Raw genomic sequence first — 14,601 nt, forward strand, 5'->3', positions numbered from 1 at the left:
TCACAGGAAGTAGAAAACGGAAAATTAAATAATATAAAATTCACAATTTTAGAAATTACTTCACAAATATTTTTTATAATATTCATTTGGAAAATTATGGTTTTCAAAGTGAAGAAGAAACAACAAAACATCTAAATCATGAGGGTCAGCAGCCATCGTTTAAAGATATCATGATTTAATTAAGGTAGTAGGCTGCTTCGAGTAAAAACAATAAACATGTGCTTGAATAATAATAGTGCAACCGGAGTTTTTAAGGAGTTATTATTTAATGTTATCATTTAATGTATCTTTTTAATTTTACAAGAGGATTTAAGTGGTTTGCCTCCAGATGTAATACTCCTTTTTCACCACAAGATAGCAGCAAACTGTTTTCCCTGCTGCTGTTGCTGCTGCACTGCGCTCAACAGAGTCCACCGCCCACCTGTTTGTCAAGCTACCGAAAACCACCAGTATTTAACAGGAAAGGAAAGGTGCATTTTTATTCAATAAACATAGAGATTTTATTTGAGTAGCAGGAACAGAGTCTAGCATTCATAAGCTTCCACCAAACACAGGCTTCATTAAGCTTTTGAATATAAATGTTTGTAGTAATCGAAAGAACCAAATGAAATAACGAATAAGATTCAAACTTAACATTCATTTATTATAACGTAAAGTATCTTGTTGGTTTGTTATGGTTTCTTTACATAAAGGATATCAAAATACCTTCTAAAGAACATGCTTGTCAGAGGACTGCTAAATATAACCAATTACCAAAGGTGATGCTGTTGATTACTCAACATTGGTATGAAATAATAGGAAAACACATTTGACGAAATTGAACCAGTTGTTTAGTTATTTATTTGGATTCATTTGTTTAGTTATTTATGTGACTAAAAATAATTGTTCTTCTGGTAAATTAAAAACTTCAATAAATATATCGTTATATAAACGTTTTATTTTGTAGTAATACCGGAAGTGTGTTTTATTATATTGCAGGTGTTACACCGCTGCTCCTGTCCAGCCCACAGAGGCTCGGATGAGGAAGTAGCTACACTGATGTTACGTGCCCCGAATAAGGAATAGGACAGCACGAAAAAAGTATGTATCTTTTCATTTTATCGTAGGAAATCATGACTTTTGCTCAAAACGTTGAATTGTGTAATTTTTATATAAACATGAGGTAATTAAATCACGTTAGCCCGCTTCTGTTAGCTCTGAAGCTACAGTATAGAGCCAAGCCCATCGCGGCTCCAGTGTTATCAGCAGTATAAAGGATGGAGAAGGCGAAGCTTGGCAATAACAGGGTTACCAGTGCAGACTAGCAGGTTTATCATCACTGGTGTCAGGCTGGGCTAGATTAGCACAACCTGATCATGTGTAAAGTATGTGTAAGGTGATGCTAGGTGGTTAGGGTTGGGCTTGTTAATAGACACCTGCTTGATGACACAGTAGTAGCAGATAGTAGTAGGCCTGTGTGGACCAATTGAAAAACATGACCCAATATTCCCTCCTCAAGCCATGACAGATACCTAAATCATTTCATTTTGGTTTTGGTCAGTCATATACAGAAACATTTTCAATGCTATGTACAATTATTTAACGTAAAATGTCACCGCTTTGATTCAATTATTGGTACCACTGAATGATGATAATGACGATGATGATAATGTGATCCTAGTCTTTTACACAGTGTTGGGAAGGTTACTTGTAAAATGCAATAGAGAACATGTTATCAATTTCCACTTATAGTTACTCCCTCTCACTGTTATGAATAATAACAATCCAGTACAACATGTATGTCAAGTTTTTCAAGATGTTTGAGGGTGGGGGATGTGATATCAGCCACTTCTATCTAAAGCAGATCTGCATGTGTCGGTGCAGGTTTCCAAGCAGCCATGAAGCTACGACTGCACTTTGTGGTGGACCCTATGGGCTGGCTGTGTATCAGCATGGTGTTTGGGATCTGGCTCTACAACACCTTCTTTATCCCTAAACTGGTTCTGTTTCCACATTACAACGAGGGACACATCCCCTGGGCCATCGTAGTTTGTGCGTATCCTTTGTCAGACACAGATAAAGAGATTAAAAAGTACATTTCTTAACTGTTGGGGAGGAAATTGAACACTGTGTACTCCCTTAGGTTATTACATTGCATCAGGACTCTGCTTGGCAGCCCTATTCAGAGCTTCTACAGCGGATCCTGGCCGTCTTCCTGTGGACCCCAAAATACCTCACTCGGGTATGGATCCACATCCAGGGTTTCAGATTCAGGGAATATAATTAAATATTTTATTGATGTCTTATTACATTATAGCATATCATTGCAACTACCTGCTATGAAGACATTCAGATACATTAAAATGCTCCTTTTGTTACAAGGACATAACTTAACAATATATACCTGACTGATTAAATACAGAGTTCTAGAAATATAGAAATATAGGCATGTGTTCCAAGTAAGATTTGAATAGAGTTTTTATAAGTATGTTTTTATCATATAAAAACATACTAGGTTCGATAATGGGAATTAATAAGCTGTGGGTCACAGGACTCAGATGGACTGGACAGTTATATATATCTGGAGTCATTCTTCTTATTTAGTCTGTAAATATGTTATTACTGTGTCTGCTAATGATCATTTTATCTGTGATATTTTTGTGTCACAGAGCGAGAGCACTGGGAGTTGTGCAATAAATGCAACTTAATGAGACCCAAAAGGTCCCACCACTGCAGTCGTTGTGGCCACTGTGTACGCAGAATGGACCACCACTGTCCTTGGTAAGGATACAAACACACACACACACACACACACACACACACACACACACACACACACACACACACACACACACACACACACACACACAAACAAATGATATGAGGTAATGTTTTGAATCCTGTTTATTTCTTTCCAGGATCAATAACTGTGTGGGAGAAGACAACCACTGGCTCTTCCTGCAGCTCTGTTTCTACACTCAGGTCCTCAGTCTGTTCACCCTGGTGCTGGACTTCTGCCAGTACTATTACTTCCAGCCCCTCACAGGACTAGACCAGGTACATTCGGAAAAATGTTGAAATTTACAAACTGTATTTTAGACATGCATGTGTATCAGTATTATTTCATCAAAACCCTTGTGCATCCCCTTAAACATCCTAACAGGATACACATAAATGCATCAAAAAACTGCCATGAAATGATGTAGTAATTTTAGGTTCCACTGTTACAGAAACCATATTTGAACCAACTTTAGTCCTGATTATTTCCACATTTTTTATTATAATTGTACCCTTTTAAATGCAAGTTTGGTTGGTTTCTATGAAAATCACACATATAATTATTATTTTATGATATGGGAATGGTTATTTACAACAACTTTGAAGCACCTTTATTTTTTGTGCAGGAAACCAGCAATAACTATACATTTTAGTTTTAATGGAGACATTGATTCCTCAAGATTCTGACTATATGCTTTTTAGTTGCACACTTTATTGAAACAAAAACACACCCATCAGACCATAAGGCTTAACCAAAAGTGTCCTTTTTGAGGCATGAAAGTTAAAGTGCTTGATGCAATATTTCATCACACAAATGTAAGAGCTTTTGTGTTCCTTTTCCTTCTGCCAGGAGAAGTTTACAACACGCCATGAACTGGCTCTGCTGCGAGTCTCAACGCTGATGGGTCTGATGATGTTTGGTGGCATGAGCAGCTTGTTTTACACTCAGCTGGCTGGCATCCTCTCTGTGAGTACACAGTGAGGACTAAACCCTCATTATCATGTTTCAAATGACATCTTCTGCTGTAATTAAGTTAAAAGGGTTATTATGTCGTCTGTTAACAGACTGCAGCAATTATTCCCAAACTAATGTAAATCTTTACAGTAACTTTGTAGGATATTTAAAATTGTACTTTTTTGCTTTATAATTTCATTCGTTTGTCCTTTTGAAGAGCAATTGAGCAAATTAGACAGCAGCACACAGAGCTGCAGACTAAATCAAATGACATTATACACAAAAATAAATAAATCAATGCCAGTAGTGGAGCGATCAATGGGGAAAAAGCAAGATATAACTTCTGGGGCTAGGCGGTATGTGCAAGTGTTTGTGCATCCTGTCAATGACAGCATTTACCAGCAAGATATTAAGAATTGCGTTGGTGATATTTTCCATGGACTAATTCCAGTACAAACCAAAGTCATTTTCAAGCTTTCATCAATACCTTTGTCATAGTTATAATGTTATAATGTCTAGCCTTCATGATGGAAAGGCTGTTGGCAAGCTGTTTAGAGAAAGATTTCTATGTATGAAAAGATCTTCTCATTTTGCCCCCCACACCCCCCTCCTCCAACCCCTACAGGATACTACTACCATTGAGAAGATGGCTCAGTTCTCAAATGAAATGTGAGTATGTTGGTCCTGATGCTTAACCTATTCTCTTCCTTTTTGAGAGTTAGCTCAATACTACGCTTTAGCAAGCAGCCACTTAACTTAGCTTAGCATAAGGAAAGGAAAAGAGAGGAAACATTTAGTACAACTAATAAGCTAGTTAGCCTCTAGCTCTGTGTAAAAAGTAAAAAAATACACTTATAAAGCTCACTTAAAATGGGATATCTAATTGACTTGTATGACCTCTGGACAAAGCGGGCTTGCATGCATATAGTCTTTATGCTAAGCTAACTGGCTGCTAACTTTAGCTTCTATGGTGGCAAACAAGCACAAACAGGCTAGAACAGATCCAAAAGAGAGAATGCTGGAGATTTAGAAACGATGACAATAAAAAAAACACATATTAAGCTCAAAAACAAAAATGACACAATAGTAACATGCTGCACATACAGACTGAATATAAATGCTACACAAATATATATGCATAATATAGTCTTGATTTTTAATCCAAAAGAGAAAGACCAAACAGTGCTAAACAACTCTTCTTCCTGCTGGTCTCTCTCTCAGGGGGAATTTCAAGTTTTTAACATGATTTTTTTTCTTTTCAGTTATGGCTCAAAGAAATCCTGGCAGTGGGCACTCACTGAAGTTTGTGGCACGCGCTGGAAACTCCTGTGGCTCATCCCGCTCCGAAGCAGGCAGCCGATCCAAGCCAGTCACAACTTCCGCACCCACGTCTAGGGCCGGTAGCTCCACAGTACCTCCTGCCTGCACAGATGGTGGGTGCTGCCATGATGAAACACTGAAAAACAAACTTTGAATCCATCTGCTCGCCTTCACCGTCCTCTTATGTGCAGTGGGAGCCGGGCAGCAGGTTTGTGGATATTCTCCGCTTTTTTTCCTCTTTTTTTTTTTTGCCTTTCTCCACAAGGCCTGACAGTACACAGGGTCAAGAAACACCTAAAGGGACTGATGGGAAAATGTTGCTTTTTGTATTCACTGTGACTGCTACTTTCAGCAATTGGAAAACACTTTTAATGGCTATTCGAAGGAATGAAAAAGCTGGCGAAAGGGACCCCTCTCAGGTTACTTTGACAAAGAGCCTTCACTACTGACCTTCAATCAGCTGCAGACAGAACCAGAGTGACTATAAGAAAGGCGTGTTTTTGTATAAAGTTTGTGCCTTGTTTCTTTTAACTATGCCATTTTTATTTATCATGCATGAGCAGTTTTTTAATGTGTTGTGGTTGGTGGTCTTATTGTGAATAGTGAAGGGATCTGGAATTCCTTTAATCTGAGATCAAACGATGATTCATGAATGTTTTCTTGGATTGTTTTCTGAACACTTTATCTATCATTTGAGGTTTTATGACGCTTGACCACAGAGCAAAGTCCATAACTTGAATACATGACATTTTTATGACACACATGACAGGCCGGGTATGAAGGTGTGTAGTAGCAAGCCGACAGTTAGCACTTCACCGTGCCATGGAAAAAAACTTAGAAACAACTTTATTGTTTATTGGAACAAGGCTGTAAATGTCGTAGGCGAACCCGCTGTATAGCCAAGATGTTTCTCTGAGTATAATAGACATTCCACAGCCAATTAATATTATCACCTTATCATATCCTGTTGTGTAACTCTTATTGAAAGGGTTTAAGTGTCAAATGTTATCCTCGAAGATAAACCACTTTTTATGTTGGAAGAATAGTTCGACATTTTGGGAAATACAATGATATCAATTTCCTCATCTTCAACAGTCTCTATAAAGAAAATATAAGTAACTACTTGAATATCTAACTTATTCTTTAACTCAGTCTGTCAACCATAGCACTTACAATGCATGAGCACAAATGAAGTTTGAACAAATCTCTCATTGTATTACTCCTGACTAGAATTTGTGGTTGATATGCTTTTGAAGTTAAGTTTTAAATGTGTCTGAATGTTTGTAAATGCATATATTTAATAATAGGACAAAAACTAGAAGATAAGTCGTCATGTGGTGACAAAACACAGATTTATTTAGGCTGGTTTTGCTGTAACGCTATGGTACTGTTACGAGATTTTATTGAATCATTTAACAGGATATATAAGGAGAAGATGATTCAGTGCATAATCATAAAGCGTGGTTGTCACAGTGTGTAAAACTGGGCAATTCTATAGATAGACCTGTACGTAAACAAAGCTTGCCAAGTGTGGGAAATATAACAACATCCAAGTAGTTTTAAGTGCCTTTTATAGGTGTTATTTTTACTCTCACGGTACATCATCATTATCACGTTGGTCTCCATAAAAGCCAAAGACATGGGGAAACGTTGCAATAGTCAACAAGCATTCAGTAAATGCATGTTTCACCAAATTTATGAAGGTTGTGGTTCAATATTATGCACTGATTTTCACACTGGTACTCAGTGAGTTTCACTGGATCTATTGAAAGGAAGTCTCAATTTAAAGTTATTCGATTTATGTGTTTTATTCTTATTTTGAATCAGATTGTTTGCTTTTGCTCGAGTGTGTTGATAACTGGTTTTTATAACTCAGATTCAGGTTCTTGTTTGTGATTTGTTTTATTTTGTGGTAGGATAATGACTGGGCAAAAATGTATGATTGTCATTAAATAAGGGGTACCGATTACTTTAAGAAGTATGTTTTAAAAGCAATAAGCATTGTGTTAAAGTAAAAGCCATTGCATTGTTACAACAGTAGTGGAAATCTCAAATGTATTTTGAAGTATGTAGCTGGACAGATGACACACTAACCAGCGTTTACCTGACTTAAAACATCAATACTTCAGTAACCTCAGCCAGGATTAACACTACTGTAGCTGCTTTGTGTAGTTTTCCAGTTTTTTCATTTACAGTTACATAAAACACTGGTTTGAGTTTGTTAGGTTTGAATACAGAGCTGCAGACTAGAGGTGTGTTATATGGCGTCCCCCAGGGCTCTCAGTTGGTATCTGTGCATTTTTCTTCACACTGTCCATTTGCTGTACTCCGAATGTCTTTTCAAGCTTCATTATGTTTGATTCATACCTCAAACCATACCTTAAGTTTTGTGAATTAAATAAATACACAATGAATATGTCATACATTTCTTTTTGTTTATTTTTGCCCATGTAACAGTTTAATTGTGGTTATATAAATCATTCTATTCATGTTCTATTAGCTCAAAATGTTTGTGGTAAATAAAGTCCTCTGGATATATTACAAGCATACCGAGTTTTATATTTAAGTATCCCTGATAAACAATTCTTTCCAGCAGTTTGAATCTTTGGAGATTCCCATATTGGAGAGCAATGCCAAAAGAGAAGGAATAGATGGAGCGTCTTCAAAGACTGCAGACAAATTACTTCCCTTTGTCTACTAAGTGAAGTAATCAGCCGTAAAATATGTAATGTAATGGATAGAGGCCCTCAGTCAGACATGACAAGATTGATCCTGTTCAACAAGTCCAGTACTTAGCGAGATAATTATTTACCTTAGACTAGTAGCATTTAAATGATCTCATAATAATCAGTCATGGAAAAGATATTCACTTTTTTATTCAAAAGACTAGCCAATGTTGAAGTAAATACCTGATTCTGGGTCATTAAAGTCAGACAGCCTGATTCCCCCCGTGCATTGTGTGTGTCAAGTCACAATAAGAGCAGCAGTTCAGTTCTTGCCATTGTCCCCATCTTATGTCTCAGTGAGGCGTGTGTAACGTGTGCATGATCCGTGAACATAATCTATGTGCTTTGTCTAAAATGGTCACATCTTTCAAACATACACTGAACACACGGCCATACACACACGCACATTTTATTGCCCTCAGCAACCCCAAAGGGCTGGGTCTCATAGGCTATGGATAATATAGAAATGTCATGTCACAAATATCCTAAAACATCCTGTAATCAGGTTTCCTTACATCCTGTTAGGAAACAAATTATTCTATTGAATCACAGATGTATATTATAACTTTTTGTGAGTGTTTCTTTACATATTCTGCAATGAAGTTCTATAACATAGTCTTAACCAACCAAAACCGCTGATTTTTCCACAGCTCCAATTAGGTCATCACGTACTAAATTGTGGTTCCGGGATTAAGATTTGAATGGCTACTGCTTGATCTTAAGCGATGTGCTTTTTTTATAGATAGAATTAAAGGGATAAATAGAAACCCTCTATAAATATAGTACTGGAACCAATTCAACTTCTTTTATTGTTTTCAGAACTAACATCCAAACCCGTTTTTATGATTTAATCGCTAACACAAACAAACCAGAGTGTTTTAATGAGGCTGGCTGGAATTTAATTAGTGTGTTTGGGCTGTGGCATATGAAAATAAAAAGAGCCCCATGCAGATAATAGCAGTCTGCAGCGACCTGGGTTAAATGTGCTTCTAATCTCTGGTAATGGTTGTTCAACTGGACTAATTAAATAAGTGACCACCTGCTACTCTTACAGTCTATGACATCTGGCTGAACAAAAGAAATAATTAGCCACATGCTTGATAAACATAAACTATATGCTTGCATCAGTTATCTCTGCAATACGAGGCTGTTTACCTGTCTGGGTTTGGAGTTAGTGGCTTGGCGTGTTCTGTGCCATTTCGCCAAGCCTAGACATGGATTAAGTCTCTGAGATGGACGATATGATTTATGATCGGATCACAAATTATGGGTTCGCATGATCATTTTTCGATTTCTATCCATATGGGCCATTTTGCTTATACGAGTTGGTGATTATAGGGTCATCCCCAAAGATCAGTAATGCTTTACTCAGAGGATTTTGATTTATTTAGTGCTTCAGGTAAGATCCAAAATGTTTGATAATCAATGTGTTGTAGTAGTGGTGTTTCTTATCATTAAGGAAAAGCTCTTTTTTTCTTGATGCAAAGAAAATGATGCAAAGAAAATCCAATCTGCTTTCTTAATCTTTAAAAAATGTGTCTCACAGACCTGATCTTGGTAAAAAACGTTGACATAGTAAAAAACTATTACTGTATTCTTTGTCACTGTTCATAAGGGCATAATTAGATTTTTCAGACCTCAGTGAGTCATATGTGCGTGTGTTTCCAGTGGCAGGTGTCTGCTACGTTCCTCCATCTTCAGCTCCGCTGCTGAACTTCCTGAACGCAGAGGTATTGATTGGTGTATTGATTTTCAAATAAGCTCACATTGTAGAAAGTAGAAATCCAATTAAAAATGTTGAACTTGAAACAGTTAATCCTATCAACACGATGAAATGTATCGATTTTGCGCTCAAAATCAATAAGGTGCACAGATCGGCCCTGAACGTTTCCTTTCTCAAAAAGAATGAAGGACACATTTCAGGACAGCTGAATGATGTCACTGATAAAGAAATGTAAACAGGATAAATTCCCTGTAAGGACTCTTATGAACAAAGAACTTAAAAGAAAGAAAAATGTAATTGTCTTGTTTGGGATCGGGCGGCTACTGCTTTGAAAACCGATGCTCAATATGAAAAATGTATTATATCTTTTATTAACCATGCTTTACAGCCAGGGTTTTTTTTCATAAGTAATGCATACCTTTTAGTTGTGGTCCTCTGAAACACAAGTTTTAAAATGAATCTTTATGAGAAATTCTCATTAGAGTGGAAGAAGTTATTAAGTCACATGGTGATAAAACATGGTTAAATATGTTTTTGGAGGTGTTCAAGATGGCCCAATGCTCTATGAAAATGTAAAACTACAATATAAATATAATAAAAAGCCTTACAGAGCCCTAAAACCATGCTAGGTCACTTTATTTATGGTTTAAAAAAGGTGGGTCCTGGGTGCTGTAGGGCGAAGTTAAAACAACATAGTAAAAAGTTAAAATAATAGTAAAACTGAATCAACAATTAAGATAACATACCTAAACAAAGGGGAGATAAATAAATGGAAAGGTTTGAATAATACTACTGATATAGAGTCATTTCTCCTTCATGCTGACATTTGTCTTCCTCGATGGCTGCTGAGTGTCTCATTGTTCTCTGCGTTTAAGAGCCAATTTAAATGTCCAGCTCCTAATTAGTGCTTTATTAAAGTCAGGTGCAGAGAAAAGGTCATCTCAGAGCAGTCAATTATTAAAGGCAGCTATGTAGAGCAAAGAGCGGTACAGCAAACATACAGCATGATGTCTTCACTGCAGGTGTATGATCAGAGCGGTAAGTCTTCATTTACATATGAGTTGTCAGTTGTATTCTGTTCAGCAACTTCTGATATATATGTGGCATTTTTGAGCATTAACACAGATTGTTTCCGTATTTGTTGTAACTAATGCTGAGTTACTGTTTGTAAATCCACCCACCTTGTGTGGGGAAATCCAGCTGCCCCAGAGAGGAGGAGAGGAATGTGGCAGGAGAGAAAAGGTCTTTTCAGCTGGCATTCAGATACATGGAGATTTGCATGGACATGCCAAAAGTCTTTATTCAGGAGTCAAAAATACAGATAATCCCTGACACTGAGGGGAAACCAAAGCAACAGGTCTCTTGGCTTGAGCTACATGATTGGTTTATATATTGAACCATCAAATTGACATTGACAAAATACTAATCACGATGCAGAAGTAATATTATGAATAACCTTTACCTCAGAACAACCAGAACTTTGAATCGGCTTTGTAATTCCATGTCATGCTTATTCATATTTAACTTCACTACAATTGCAATATAGTACTTTTTAAAATACTTTCAAGGTTGGGATTATTGATATAAAATATAAATCTAATGAATTATGATGTCTAATTAGGAATACTATAATAGTATACCTGGCAGTATAAAAAAGAATGAAAGTTTTTACATTAAAATGATTTAATGGATCACTAACTATGATCTAGTGTTGTAATTATTCCTAAAATGTCCATTCTGCATGATGAGTCCAGTTTAGACTTTAAGTATAAATTCAATATAATTATTTTGTATTTTAAGCAAGTATTAAAATGACTTCTTTCTCCCCTGAGCAGGGATCTGAGGCTGCTCCTTTGTGGATACCTCCCAGCTCTGTTAGGGAGGACAGGGGGGAGGTTGGTGTGGGAAGGGGGTGGTGAGGGTTGCAGGGTCAGGGCTGTCTGTAATTACCACAGTCAGGTTCAAGTCACTGGTCAAGTTGTTGCTGCTTTCTTTCCCTTCTTCTTCCCTTCCCATGATGCATCATTGTGAAGGCCTGGCCTCCGTGTGGCACAGCATGCCTCCACTGCCTCCTCTGTGATTAGGTGTCTCATCCTCCACATGACAGGCGGAGCACCGGGATGGCTGGGAAACTGACGGAGAGGTCCATTAAATGGCAGCTTTGTTATGATGTGTCGGCGAGGACCTGGTGGATGGTGAGTAGAGATCTTTACTTCAATCTTCCTCTTAAATCAGCTTTTATTAAGAACATCACAAAAAAAAACCATCTTGAAAACAAAGCATAACTTCATAGTGACTTCTGACACGGTTTGGGGTCATTTTTTTGGAGTGTTTTCTTGTAAATTACTTTAGATTGTATTGGCTACTTTTATGTTTGATACTTTAAATACATTTAGCTTACTATGCTATACTTTTACTTGAGTAACATTTTCAATTCAGGATTTTTGCTTGTATTTTTACAGTGTGGTATACTTAAACATAAGTAAAGGATCTTTATACTTCTTCCTCCTTTCTATGGATTGGGATCCAAAGCCAGCAGGAGAAACTTATTTGAGCAATTTTTTAGCCTGGTTTTACTAAAAAGGATTGAAAGCTTTTTAGGAGAGGAGAAATCAAAAAATTGGAATTAAAAATATTGTTATTTACTTGTAGAGATGAAAAGTCAAAGGCAGTATTTGACCCTCCTTCAGTGTAAGAGCAGCTCTCTGTGCTCCCTCTGCAGTGTTAATTTGATATGTGGGACAAAGAGCCCTTTCTCCAGCCCGCGCCTTTCCCATGCTGAAGAGATATTTCTTTCTGAATATTTATTTACTCTGAGACTACAGGCCAGCTTTCATTGTGCTCCATCACCCGGGTTTAAGATGAGGTTTGTTTGTCTGTCACAATGAGCTCAGAGGAATGACCCTGTCTGCCCGGCTCGGCTGCTTTCTATTATTTTTTTTTATTTTTAATGTTATTCTATTTTGGGATATGAGAATATACATGGCAACCATTTGCAGATTTTACTTTAGTTGATTTTCTCTACTTCCTAATCTTCACACTTTATGCAACACAAATGTAATATAAAATAAAACAGCTTAAACTCTTTTATCTGCAAGATCATATGAAGAGCGAGCTTTAAAGCCAGCATACATACTGTCAACCTATTTTTATGTGTACAAATCTTTTGTGCATTTATTCCCTATTCACTCATACATTTGAAATGATTTTTGCATATATTATAAATAGTTTTCATTTATTAACAAAACGTACAATGCCACAGATCTCCTATTGGATTCAAAAGTGAAATGTACTTATTCTTATAATCTTTATTCAATCAAACCGAATGTATTCATTCAAAATGTTTTCACAAATTCAGATATGGTGATGCGCTGCTGAAATACGTTTGGCCCTATATTTGCTCCATAGTTTGTGTGCTTTTAAGAACTCAGGAAAGGCAATTCATGATGTGATTATGTCATGGTCAGAAATAGCATTTTATTCAAAGTTAATATTAAGGGTTAATAATTGGAAGGATTGAACAAAGTCAGCTTTCTAGTGATGAAATGTTGCATCCAGCTCTTGTGAAAGACCCACAGGAAATGTGCAAAAGGTGGGAAATGGTGTAAATGAACAGTGAAGTTCCTTTGTATACAAAAGTACATTCACACCATCTTTTGCTATAAGGATTTTATCAGCAGTGTCAGGAGCAGTAACATTGATGTGTCACATTACAGCTTATTTGGATAACACATTTGGTTTTGAGAACTATGACCATATTTCCTGTCTCAACTTAGGCTCATTAAGTAAATGTACAGCATATAAGAAATAGATATCATCCAGATGACACAGGACGTCACTCTAGTCCAGCGGTGTCCAAACCTTTTCACCGAGGGCCACATACAGAAAATATACGGAGAGCTGGGCCACTTATAGAGGTGAATATTGCCTCATAAGTTATAAGTTAGCAAATCAATCAAATGTAGGTGAATAATGCGCAATACTTGAAAAAAAAATTGAAAAAACAGCCTACATCCCATGTCCCTTTAGGGTTTCATTTATTTTGTTGGCAGCTCATTCCTTAAAACAGAAGCCTCAGATTGCTTATAATAAGAGTAAATATGAAGGCTAAATTTCAAACTTGTTATGGAAACAAGTTATTGGGCTCATTAACACATGAATACTGTGTCATATTGTAACATATATATTTGAGAAGCCCAATATAAGACAATCAAAAGTTTAATTTGTGGGCCATATTCCATTATACTTTTAGAATTTGCTGAGGGCCGATTCAATATGGCCTGCAGGCAGCATTTTGGCCCCCGGGCCGTAGTTTGGACACCCCTGCGTCTAGTCCAAGCACTGCTACATCTCCACCTGGTGGTGTAAAAATGAGGTTTCGTGCATGCAGGCTCATGTGCCAAATCTGTGTATTGAACATGTTTTAGCTGTTGTAAAATGTGGCAAGGAAATATATTTAATCTGATCAGACATACAGTTTTATATTAAGGAGTGATTTGTTCTTGTTATTACCAGATAAAGAATTTTGGACCTGAGTGCATTTTTTTCATTTAGCCTTATTGTGCTGAAGGACACTGTAGCAGTGCAATATCCTACAGAAATTACAATTATTGACTCTCCTTGGCGCTTGTGTATAATGCGTAATAAATTGCGCAAAGTGCAGGAGGAAGAGACTGAAGAATCCCCAGGCTTATTTGAAGCCTTCACATAAATGAGGTTAAGGTTTACAACGTGTTAGAGAACCCTATATTAATGTGCAGAAAAGAAAATGACAGCTTATTACTAATGCAATTACTTTTACAACACAATAAATGTAAGTACTTATTATTGACATATACATGTAGATAGAAAAAAGATGTACAAAATGTACCTCAGTTTTGAATCCACTGGGACCATAGACTGTATATACCACAGTCTATGGTATACAGTCTATGACTGGGACCTTAACAAGCAACTAGCATTTCTGTTTCTGACCATAAGGGGGCGGTAGACCCTAACTCAGAGGCTTTAATGTGTGAAGGCCTGCAGGACTTGATGCTGGGTAAAGGAAGGCAGAGATAGAATGGAGTCAGGATAATTACGTTTTTTAATGTTATCTGGCCCATTATCAAAATAAAATG

General features: G+C 36.9%; 1 protein-coding gene across 1 annotated transcript; it reads left to right on the forward strand.

Moving 5' to 3' along the window:
- Nucleotides 1–987: 987 nt before the first annotated feature.
- On the forward strand, nucleotides 988–7,453 carry zdhhc21 (zinc finger DHHC-type palmitoyltransferase 21). The gene is made up of 8 exons (XM_063900933.1): nucleotides 988–1,080; nucleotides 1,864–2,031; nucleotides 2,123–2,221; nucleotides 2,649–2,760; nucleotides 2,898–3,036; nucleotides 3,608–3,724; nucleotides 4,338–4,381; nucleotides 4,975–7,453. Exons 2-8 carry the CDS (start codon nucleotides 1,878–1,880, stop codon nucleotides 5,105–5,107), a joined length of 798 nt encoding a protein of 265 aa, XP_063757003.1. The 5' UTR covers nucleotides 988–1,080; nucleotides 1,864–1,877; the 3' UTR covers nucleotides 5,108–7,453.
- The last annotated feature ends 7,148 nt before the right edge of the window (nucleotides 7,454–14,601 follow it).

Source organism: Eleginops maclovinus, chromosome 14 (genome assembly GCF_036324505.1).
Source record: "Eleginops maclovinus isolate JMC-PN-2008 ecotype Puerto Natales chromosome 14, JC_Emac_rtc_rv5, whole genome shotgun sequence".
Classification (NCBI taxonomy): Eukaryota; Metazoa; Chordata; class Actinopteri; order Perciformes; family Eleginopidae; genus Eleginops; species Eleginops maclovinus.

Bases quoted from the DNA above. Each gene is read 5' to 3' on its own strand.
- zdhhc21 (XM_063900933.1), top strand. From the start codon at position 1,878: ATGAAGCTACGACTGCACTTTGTGGTGGACCCTATGGGCTGGCTGTGT. The intron at 2,032-2,122 runs GTGCGTATCCTT...GTACTCCCTTAG, and splicing joins CCCCTGGGCCATCGTAGTTT to GTTATTACATTGCATCAGGA. The intron at 2,222-2,648 runs GTATGGATCCAC...TTTGTGTCACAG, and splicing joins CCCCAAAATACCTCACTCGG to AGCGAGAGCACTGGGAGTTG.